The sequence below is a fragment of the Pseudochaenichthys georgianus genome, chromosome 18 (assembly GCF_902827115.2).
Source record: "Pseudochaenichthys georgianus chromosome 18, fPseGeo1.2, whole genome shotgun sequence".
Taxonomy (NCBI): domain Eukaryota; kingdom Metazoa; phylum Chordata; class Actinopteri; order Perciformes; family Channichthyidae; genus Pseudochaenichthys; species Pseudochaenichthys georgianus.
This window is the reverse complement of record NC_047520.1, coordinates 12850203-12861551: the sequence shown is the minus strand read 5'-3', so window position 1 is coordinate 12861551 and position 11349 is coordinate 12850203. Positions and strand designations below refer to the sequence as shown.

The 11349-nt window shown below is 39.6% G+C and overlaps 1 protein-coding gene and 1 long non-coding RNA gene across 3 annotated transcripts; both read left to right on the top strand.

Annotated features, from left to right (window-relative positions):
* Positions 1 to 1367: 1367 nt before the first annotated feature.
* On the top strand, positions 1368 to 1980 carry LOC117463614 (uncharacterized). Its single transcript, XR_004553954.2, has 3 exons — positions 1368 to 1455; positions 1539 to 1580; positions 1721 to 1980. It is a non-coding gene; the product is annotated as an uncharacterized lncRNA (long non-coding RNA).
* A 6153-nt stretch (positions 1981 to 8133) lies between these two features.
* LOC117463835 (uncharacterized) lies at positions 8134 to 9709 on the top strand. Of its 2 annotated transcripts, XM_034106308.2 has the most exons (6): positions 8134 to 8193; positions 8333 to 8581; positions 8678 to 9037; positions 9143 to 9262; positions 9357 to 9400; positions 9494 to 9709. In XM_034106308.2, the coding sequence occupies exons 1-6, from the start codon at positions 8139 to 8141 to the stop codon at positions 9611 to 9613; spliced, it is 948 nt and encodes a 315-aa protein (XP_033962199.1). In that variant the 5' UTR covers positions 8134 to 8138; the 3' UTR covers positions 9614 to 9709. The 2 variants fall into 2 exon arrangements, with proteins under 2 accessions (XP_033962199.1, XP_033962198.1); XM_034106307.2 differs by having other exon boundaries at positions 8333 to 9037.
* The last annotated feature ends 1640 nt before the right edge of the window (positions 9710 to 11349 follow it).

Here is an 11349-nt window from a genome sequence, read left to right as displayed (position 1 = left end):
ATCCTACTGACTCTGGTAATAAAGTGATCTTTGCTACAGCACCACCATGACATTGACCTTTTTATTTTATGCAACAACTCAAAAACACTAAAAATGGTTATTATAAAGTCACATTTTGTCACATTAAAACGTAGTTGAATAACCATTTAGAGTAGTACAACAAAACAATAGATGGAAAATTGCAAATGGCATTTTGAAACATCAGAAACCAACAATAGTAGTAGTAGTCAAAGTAGTAGTAGTCGAGGTGGTAGTAGTAATCAAGGTAGTAGTAGAAATAAAGACAAATATGTCTAAGCTGGTAGGCAGGTTATACAAGTATTTACGTTTTCAGCAAAATTATCAACAGAACAGAAGGATTTCTTAAAAGATATTATGATGCATGTCAAAGTATATCAGCCTGACATAACATAACGTCAGTTCCTTGCCCTATGTTGAACATAATTAGACTTCACTTTACATCATTGATGGTGAAAGCTGTATGTATCCGTAGTTTATCCTCCCCAATTTCAAATATGATACCAAAAAAGAGCCTATAGGCACCGGAGTACTTTTCCCTGTACTTTTCCCGTTTAGTTCCGTTAGTACCCCGTATGTCACGTTCACACCAAAAAGAGTACTTAGTCCCGGGAACTTTTACCCCTATTTTTAGTATCTGCTAGAGAGGTGGTACCAAAAAAGTACCAATTTCTATTGGCTGGGCGAATTGCAAACCACTTCCCGTAAAACTCTGAAAAGTTTTTTGAAGCCGCCATTGCATTTGCTGGCATTAGCATTAGCATTAGCCCTGCGCATCAACTGAGAGAGAATAACGACTGGCAACACACACAAAAACAGCGGCATTCTGACGATTTACTCGGAAGGCTTCAGTAGAAGCTGCTGGGTTGTTTGCGGCCTGCCAGTAAACCCAAAGCAGAAGAAGATGCAGTGACGTCAGCGGCTCATTTGCGTAATCTTCCCTCAGGGAAAAGTACTCCGGTGTGAACGCGATTGGTACTCAGTGCCCTGGGCTACTAAATGCCGGGGTTACTAAGTACGGCAAAGTACTTGTGAAAGAGGCTATTGTGTTCTTAATATACCATTTGTTGGGGAATAATTTGCTTAGGTATTTAACCTTTGACACAGTTCATCGTTTTCTCCTTTCACTGTCTCTTTTCCCATGGCATAGGTCTACGGCCTTGGGTATTGCTGCTATCTCTCTTATGGAGGGAAGCTTGGTTATAAACTGCAACAATTATTTAATGAAGATTAAGTGATGGCTAATTCCAAATCAAAGTTAACATACAAACAAAGACAAAAGCTGAACGTTCTGTTTGTGGTGTTTACTCTCTACAGGTGAGGTCGACTCTCTTGTGTATTTCTTGAGTGGATTTTTGGCAATTAACGCCATCCTGGTTGTTCTACTGGCTTTCATAATAAACAAGATGAAGAAAATGAACAGCTGCCAGTCAACAGGTAACTGGTAATGTTGTTCTTGTTTAATTTGATGTTGCAGAATATGGCTTTAGAATTAAAACTTATATTTCTGTTTTGCAAAGTCTTCAACAAGATTTCCAGCTCCGTCCACAGCAGATTCAGAGGTGAGTAAATCAAGTTCACTGGAAATAAAATGCTAAATTAACATTCAGAACCTTTTGTTGTACAATAAATTGTTTCCTGGAAATTATTATTGTCAAGATAAAAATAAGGATCAACTGGTATATATATATTGTGTTACCAGGGTTACCAGCGAGCAGAGAAGATCTACTATGGTGCTTTGGGTGTCAACCTGACAAACAGATCAGGAAGACAGAGGGAGCTGACCTGGAGTGAATGTGTGTATTACAGCGTAAAGCAGTAGAACAGGAAGTAGTACATTTGTACTTTTGAGTCAGACAAGTTGTTCCTTTTTTATTCCTTCTCTGTGGTCTGCAGCCCAAAAAAAAAAGAGATCATTCTGTTCTTTGCTAATGTGTATTTTAAGGATAGTAACCAGAAGCCTATCTTTAGACAACACACTCTCACTCCCTAAGCGTCCAATAGCGACGTTTGGTCAGTGTCCGTGGCGTCCAATTGTGACGCTCCTAGGCTCCTTCAGCGTCATAAAGGGACGCAAATAGCTTTCAACTGATTGCAATGTATTCCCATCTGCGTCGGGATTTGACGCTCATGGAAGCACGGCATTCGTTTATGCCGGCTGCCCTTAAAGGCAATGTGAGCATCCATTCCCATTGGATAACGGAGAATTTTACACCCAGAAGTAAGTACTCCTCTTACTGTCGATTGATTTTACAGTGATATCTGCACTACTCATCGACTAAAAAACACCGGATTATCCTTGTTAATTACACAACATTGATTGGTTTAAATTGTGTGCAATGCTTTTGTATTTTTCCCCTTCGATTCGGAGAAACAAATATGTTTTCTGAGTAAAGGATGGCAGAAGACACTACACTACCCAGAATCCCCAGCTATCGTTTGGCCTACACCATGTGCTCTGTTTGACAAACCCCGTTTTTTTCACCATTCATTCCGATGGCTGGCGTCTATGTCACGTGATCTTTAAATTTCTCCCTGCAGAAAAAGAAAACATGGCCGAAATTCGTTTTATTCTCGTGGAAAATGCCTATTTTAAAGTTAGTTTGGCCATTAAAATGCGTTTTGATGTCATTTGATGCGAGAAATATGAGTTGTTATTTCAGATTATGTGTGCAGTGGATGTACATGATCTTTAGTTTGCTAGTTATTACGAAGATTACTTCAGGAAATCGCGACGTTTTCATTGTTACCAAGGTGGTTGCTAGGGACGCTGCTATCGATATTATTTCTGTTATGTTGTGTAACTGTTTAATGGTGTTATCTTTATTGCTACCCCCTTCCCCGTCAATGTATAGTGTTGGTCCACAGCCTAAACATATTCCAGTCTCACATCTCAGAGCACATCGTCATTAACAAATACCGGAAACAGACCAAAATAATAATAATACCTTATTCCGAGTGTGCTTGCTTTTCTCTTTGAAAGTCATCACATAACGGCATTGTAATACACGGTTCGGCTGCATTACATATTACATATCTGCCGTAGTTCTGTATTTATAGAGCCCTGATGAGAAGACAAACATGAGGAACTGAAAACGTGACGTGGATCATAAATATATCAGCCATTAAACAACATCTTACATTTCTTTTCACACAATACGTCTCCTTGCAGTATCAACACTAATTCGGCTCACTTTTATATTTGATCCAATTGGTAGATAGGCTGTATTTACACCATAAAGGTGCACAGCTGATATGAAGGGACACCTGGTGGTTAAAGCATGTTATTGAATTTCAATATTTTTATTATTAGATATTAATACAATCCCTATAAAGTATATTCATTACTCGTTATTCTCTACTAATTGTTAATTAAAGACTGTATGTAATGACTATTTTGCACATCCCTTTCAAGATTTCAAGATGTTCTAAGGTTTATTGACATATCATAGAGGCCTACACAACTGTGGTGTAGTTCTGCACTGAATGAAAAACTTGGGTTGCAGGTTCCTCAATAGTGCATTACAAGACATCTGTGTGATTATACTAAATGATTTTCAAATAAACACAACTGCATATTTAACTGTTACACATGCTGATGTAACGCAAATGTTCCAACTTGGGATCAATAAAGTATATCTTATCTTAAGCTGATCGATGGCTACTGCCATATTTGCAAAATGTGCCTCTGAACCTTGACAAGTGCATGTTTCAGGCTTATCAATTAATGTAATGTAATGTTATCACAGGGGTCACACACATAAGACCAGCTGTTAAATAAAGCTATTCTGACCTTAGCTGGCATGTGGGTAGGCTATATATATTAATACTGCCCATAATGGGCACAAGCAATGTTCACCCATTTATTAATTATATGTTTTAAATGTGAGTGTTTCCTGTCCCCTAAACCTCCAGGGGTGTACACAGTTTAATACTGGCAACTTCTTATTATGGGAAATACGAAAACGTCTTTTAAAACTACAACTCCCAGTAGAGACGTGCCATAGAGAACATGTTGCGAAACAGAATAGCCAGCATGTGTAGTTCTGGGGACGGGGTGGGGGAGGGGGGACGCGGTGGACCCGTTCAAATCCAGTTTTGGACAGTCTGCCGTGGTTCCATCCCATTTCAAGTGCTGTTCGAGGCTCTGCAACCCTCGGAGCACACTCTCCAATCACAGAGCTTGAGGACTATCACGGGGTTTGTCAAGAGCACATGGTGTAGTCCAAACGATAGCTGGGGATTCTGGGTAGTGTAGTGTCTTCTGCCATCCTTTACTCCTGGGAATGGACGCTCACATTACCTTTAAGGGCAGCCGACATAAACGAATGCCGTGCTTCCATGAGCGTCAAATCCCGACGCAGATGGGAATACATTGCAATCAGTTGAAAGCTATTTGCGTCCCTTTATGACGCTGAAGGAGCCTAGGAGCGTCACAACTGGACGCCACGGACACTGACCAAACGTCGCTATTGGACGCTTAGGGAGTGAGAGTGTGTTGCTTTAGAAGCTAAGATGTATTGATGATGTAAAAGTCACTTATATACTTTTAGGTTTAACATCATTTGATTATTTTTGACATCCTCCTTGTATTTTAACCAGATCCAACATGTATTTTTGTATTTGGAAGTTATTTCATTTATGATCAATACAAATCTACATTTGGAGCAATGTAGTATGTGTTTACTTGTCCAATCCAACAGCTTTTTTCTTTATTTGCTATTTAAGCTTACCTCAAGTGGCCATTCAGTGAACTGCAGTTTTTCTTTTCACTTCTGCATTAGCATACTTCTTCTGAACCGGTAGTTGCTGCTTGGCTATGACAGCCCGTCTTCACTACAGGCATTCATTTGAATGGGGTGACGTAGAAGATTTTTAAACTTCGCCGAACTGCATTGTGGGGAGCATGGCATGGCTTTGCAAGCATCACGAGCATCTATCGGATGCTTGGCATCAGCCAATCAAATCCCGCGTATGCAAATCTGACAGTACAAGTGCTAGCCAATCAAACCGCGTGTATGCTGGGAGAGACTACGCAGGTCATTTCCTCATATTCAAAAAAATGGAGCAGTAGTGAATCACCCGGTGCTGTATGATCAGTCTCTGTTGTGTACATCTACCGCAGGGGTGGGGAACCTTTTTCCTCTCAAGGGCCATTTCAATTTTTTCAACATCCTCCGAGGGCCGTACAAATCAAAAAAATCATAGCCATTTATTTGGCCTTTCTTTCAGGCTGTGCAAAGAAAAAGCAATAATCTGAATCCAGATATTTTACCATGACTCGCGTATGCATGCACGTGCACGGTGTGGCATGACCACCAAAACAGAAAGATATGGACACAAGATGTGTGCAAATGTATTTGGTTTCCTATCCATGTAGACATGATTTAAGTGGGGGGGGGTACCTAACCTCCTCTATGGGGGTCCGGGGGCCATGCTCCCCCGGGAAGATTTTTTTTTTAAATGTTGAAGTTAAAAGCATCAATCTGGTGCACTTTGAGAGCAACATTAGGAGCTCTATGGAAACATCTCAACACCCATATGAAACAGAACTGTAAGCATATTTACTTTTTCTTTATGGATATTTTACAAATCACTCCCCTTTCAAACTGGATTCTTGTTTATTAATAACAACTTTTTTTTTTTTACTATCATATAGTATTTTATACCCGTTTACTTTATTCTCTTATAATGATCATATAAAGATGTGCCTTTACCTCACTGGTTGGAGAAAAAGCTTCTTATATTCGTTAGCATAGCTAGCTAACAAGATGCTAACAACAACAAAGGTATTGACTGTATGCTCAGTGTGACAGATGAGCAGATCTCCACTGGGCTTTCAGCTAAAGACACAGCCACGCAGAAACTGCGGCATGTGTGCGGCTCCTTATGGGTACAGCTTGGAAGTGCCGGAGCGACGTTCTGGTGCTCTCGGTCAGAACTGCACCCCTGTCAGACGAGACATGTACCACGTGATGACACGTTAGGCTCGTGTTGTGTTCAAGGACCCTGACCTTGGCCAGGAAAAACAGGCACTCGCTTTGTTTAATTTGTTTGCGGTCTAGATTTCTTTAACTTTTTTCTTTTTTGCGTGTGTTTATAAATTACCTCGAGGGCCGTACCAAATGGTCTCGCGGGCCGTATACGGCCCGGGGGCCGGAGGTTCCCCACCCCTGATCTACCGGGATACAAACTGGAGGAGCGAGGAGGGAGGTGGCAGAGACAGTGGATGAAACTGGTAGGTTTTCGCCTGTTTGGGGATTTTATATCCAGTTTACTTCGTTTTAACATTGCTATTGCTTTGTATGCCGGGGGCGGGCGGGAGATTCCTGATTGGTAGTTGGTCGCCTTGGGCGCGAGAAATCGCCAAGCCTCAGACACGCCCTGCTTCAAGATTGTTTGATGCCTGTAGTGTAGACGGGCCGTAACATACAATACAAAAATGATGTGCAATGCAATTCTACTGGGTAACAGCAAACAGCTTCAAATGTAAAAGATTTCAGAGGTTTAATGTCATATGTAAACATATAGTTTTCACTTGTACTTACTCACAAAATCAATCTTAAAGGTCCCATAGTATACTTTATTTGAACAATATATTATAGGGCCTAATCTATACAAACATGTCTCTGAAGTGTTTTGCTCAAAATACCAAACAGATCACCCATTGTAGCATGCCTCTATTTCAGCCCTGTTACAAAAGTGCTGATTCTGGGTCTGGCCCTTTAAATGTAACCAAGCTGCTGGCCACGCCCCTTTGGAACTGCTGCTGGCCACGCCCCTTTGGAACGTCCGCATGCAAGCAGTGAGCTCTGTGAAGAGAAGGCTGTCTACCAGCAGAAACTCAGCTAAACGCTGCCGTGATTAAACGCCATATTATGTTCCAATCCATATCAAGCATTATTTCTGAAACAGTATGGAGCTCAAACGCTATCTCTCTCACGGGTTTACCACAGGGACATTAACTTTTATATCCGGCTTCTTTACACATATTCTCTCCAGCACAGCGTTAGCTCTGAGTGTTAGCGATGCTTGCTAATGTAAACACAGACCATATTACTTCCAGAACACGTTACGCATTTCCGATATGATGTCAAGTCCGCGGCAAATCTGGATCAGCTCCATTACCCCCATTTTTAGAGATGTGGGTAAGGAGGAAAAGGGAGAGGGTTACATTTTCTGACACTTTGTGAGTCTCCTCATACAGTACACGAGGGACACATATTTATGTATAAAAGACATCAAAAAGTGCATTTTGCATATTATGTGATTATAAAAAAGCAGGTAAAAGTAAAGCAGAGACTCTTTTTCTGCTTCAAAGGGATGTCACAGTGGGTTGCTCTGGTTCAAAAGTCACGACTGACCTTTTGTTGTAGTATCTATCTTAGTGCAGCAGCCTTTGTCATTTTAGCAGGATGTAAGGGTGTTCTTACATAGATGCTCCTTAATCCAAAGACCACTTGCAGTGCCATTAAATGAGAAGAATATTTATCAGGTCAGATTTAACAATACTTAAACTACAAATATTGGTGTACTTAATTATTATTATTTTTTAATATAGCTGAATATAGGTATTTAAAAGTATTTGAATCGTTTAATCTTGGATAAAGGCATGGTACAATCAATTCCTACTTTTTCACAGCAAAATTATCCTTAAGACCTTGGCCTTTAGTAATAGGCCTATTGTAGAAACTGTTTTTCTTTTTTGAAACACTTCACTAATCCCCGAATGATTTACATTAGATTATTACAACATTGTTTTATTGACTAGCTAAAGCATATTTTCCACATACTTCTGACCCATGTAGATACAGGGACAGTATATGAGAATAATTTGGCAACTTGACACTGACATATGCATAAACATTTTATTACAGTTTATTCTCCCTACTTTTAAATATAGCACAAGATACAGAGCCATTATGTTCTTCATTCAACTTTCACCAAGTGAATCCTCTCAAGAACCAAACTTGAAAGTATAGATGGCTGTACATGTGTTCAAGTTTTTTTAAGTAGGAGGTACAAAGTCACTTCAGGCTGGCCAATCAAACGCAGTCTTGTGTCTTAAGAGTGGAGAGAGTATCAAAATCATTTTTACTGAACTCAAGAATTCGAACAAGATGACGTCTCCAAAGTTGGTCTTATATCTGACGTGTTTGTTCTTGGGAACAATCGGTGAGTTGTATTTTTATACTGCTTTTCCTTTTCAGCAACTTTCATAGAAATGCTTTCAATATTTTTAAATTCAAACTTCTGTACTTGCTGAATACATCCAATGTAATTAATTGTATATTTCTTTTGACTCTAATTTCAGCTCAGACGACTGATCGGAAACTATCCTCAAGTGTTCGTCAAGAGAAACGTTATATATCTGCTAATGTTGGAGTAAATGTGACTTTGCCATGCTACAATGAAGATGTTGATACAAATCGGCTTTTCTGGTTCAAACAAACTCTGGGACAGAAACCAAGGCTCATCTCATCCGTCTATCCTTATGATGCAAGACCCACTTTTTATGATGAATTCAACAACAAGTCACGCTTCACACTTGATCACGGGAAAAGTACAAATCACCTGACGATTTTAAATGTGCACATTTCAGACTCAGCAACTTACTACTGTGCATTTACCAATCGATATGTGGTGAATTTTGCCTTAGGCACTACTATCAGTGTCACAGGTTCAGGTTTGAACATCCCACCTTCAGTCCATCAGTCAGCATCTGAGATCATCCAGCCAGGAGGCTCTGTGACTCTGAACTGTACAGTAGACACTGGCAGCTGTGATGGAGAACACAGTGTTTACTGGTTCAAAAACTCTGAGGACTCTCCAGGACTCCTTTACACCCGTGGAGGCAGGAATGATCAGTGTGAGAGGAAACCCAACACACAAACACACACCTGTGTGTACAACCTGCCAATAGAGAACCTGAATCCTTCTCATGCTGGGACCTACTACTGTGCTGTCGTCTCATGTGGACACATACTGTTTGGAAACGGGACCAAGCTGGACTTTAAAGGTAGGTAAATCTCTAAATGATTTAATGAAAAGTAATGAATGTCTAATTCCGATCACCCATTTTAAACAAAGCTAAGTTTCCGTTTTTGGTGTTTACTCTCTACAGATGAGGTCGACTCTCTTGTGTATTTCTTGAGTGGAGCTTTAGAGTTCAACTCCATTCTGGTAGTTTTACTGGCATTCTTAGTGTACAAGATGAAAAAGAGAAACAACCGCCAATCAACGGGTAACTTGTAATTATTGTATACGTCCGAAAGATTGTTTGCAACCAAAGAAACGTGTGGAGAAATACAAATGATGTCTTTCAAATATCTTTCCAGAGTCTGAAGCAAGATTATCAACTCCCTCTACAGCAAATGCAGAGGTATCATTTATCTAAATAAGTGTAATGTTTTAATGAAATACATGTTTACTCCTGTTCAATATCTTTATCCATTTCTATATATTTTGTCACCAGGGTTACCAGGATGCAGGCAGCCTCCATTATGCTGCTGTAAGTGTCAATATGCCCAACAGATCAAGACGACAGAGGAACATCCCCAATGATGAATGTGTGTACTCGGGTGTCAAACTGTAGACCTACATTGCTAAATTACTTTTGTTAAACAACATTGAATTAGTGATGTTCGAAATTTGATGTAGATGTTTTAATGTTGTGCTTTATGTTTTCTTATGTCCATTGTATCTCCTCAGTATTCAAAACTGACTCAAATATTAAATGGACACTTTTGTATTGATACAATACATCACGTGCATGTGTTCACTTCCTCATAGCAATATCTATTTTTACAATCTTCAAACCTCTTTTTAATAATTTTACTGTAGTTTGAAACCAATAAAATAAAATGTGTGCATTTTACAATAGTAGCTCAGATGTTACTTCTCTGGTCCACACTCTTGTGGAAACCTAATAGATAGAGTATAGCATATTACTTAGGAGTTTAGTTATATTGCATATTGACAGACAAAACAGATACTGAACAGAAAACCAATGGTCTGTACCATTGTACTGTTGGGGTTAGGTAACTCAAGGGTTTTCAGTCCTACAACGCTGGTTCACTTCTTACCAGGACAGATTGCAATGATTACTTGCCTAACAGCTCACCTTCTGAGATACCCTGGGTTGACTTTCCAATTTGATAACCACAGTCGTAGGACAGCTTAGTGAGACAAACACATAAAGGATATGCAATGCATAATTATTGGGTAACAGCCAACAGTTTCCTTTTGTACTTAGGCCTTCTTGAAAAATAGATTTTAATAAATCTTGTATAAAGTATAAATCAGAGGCCTGCTAAATGGACTGTACTTATATAGCGCTTTATCCAGTCTTTTTAAGACCCCTCAAAGCGCTTTACAGACTATGTCATTCACCCATTCATACAGAGCAGTGTATCTTACTTGCTCTAGGACCTAACATTTACACACCGTTGGCCATGCCATCGGGAGCAACTCAGGGTTAAGTATCTTGCCCAAGGACACATCAACATGTTGACTGCATGGGCTGGGATCGAACCCACAACCTTCTGCTTGAAAGACGACCACACTCCCTCGCAGCCACAGTTGCCCACAGCATTGCTCCATTCCCTTGATTTAATGGGGGGACTTTTGGCACAGAAAGGTAAAGGTAAAGCAGAGGGACTTGTTCTGCTTCATAGGGATGTCACAGTGGGGCCCACTGGTTAAAAAGACAGTCCTCTCAGACCTTTTTTTGTAGTATCTATCTTAGTGCAGCAGCCTTTGTGGTTTTATCAGGATGTAAGGGTGTTGCAATCTTATATAGATGCTCCTTAATCCAAAGATTAAGCACTTGCAGTGCCATTAAATCAAAAGAATATTTATCAGGTCACATTTAACAATAATACAACTTGAAATAATCTTGTAGTTACATTTTTTTGTTTGGAATAGTGTTGAATATAGCTATTTAAAAGCAATGTAACCCATTAGTTTCATATAAAGGCATGGCTACAATCAAATTCTCATTTTTCACTGCTCAATTATCACTAAGATCTTTTTAAACAACATCAATAATCCCAAAGTGATTAACGTTAGATTGTTATACAATTGTTTTCTTTATTAGCTAATGCATTGTTTCCAAAGTAAAAGAGAGTATTTTGGTAATTTACATGTATTTGTAAACATAGAATGGGGCAACATGGATTTCTGTGTCACAATCCAGTAAGTACCATTACTTTTCAAATAACACCAAACCTGTTGCACTAACTTAGCTGCAGCCGAAGCCTAAAGGACATATGCAACTAACTTGTTACCCTTTTGTGGCGGCTCAATCCCCAGTTACATTTGAGTCGCCGA

Excerpts from the sequence above, each read along its gene's own strand:
- LOC117463835 (XM_034106307.2), top strand. The coding sequence starts at position 8,139 with ATGACGTCTCCAAAGTTGGTCTTATATCTGACGTGTTTGTTCTTGGGA. Across the intron at positions 9,038-9,142 it reads GACCAAGCTGGACTTTAAAG|ATGAGGTCGACTCTCTTGTG; the intron begins GTAGGTAAATCT and ends TACTCTCTACAG. Across the intron at positions 9,401-9,493 it reads CCTCTACAGCAAATGCAGAG|GGTTACCAGGATGCAGGCAG; the intron begins GTATCATTTATC and ends TTTTGTCACCAG.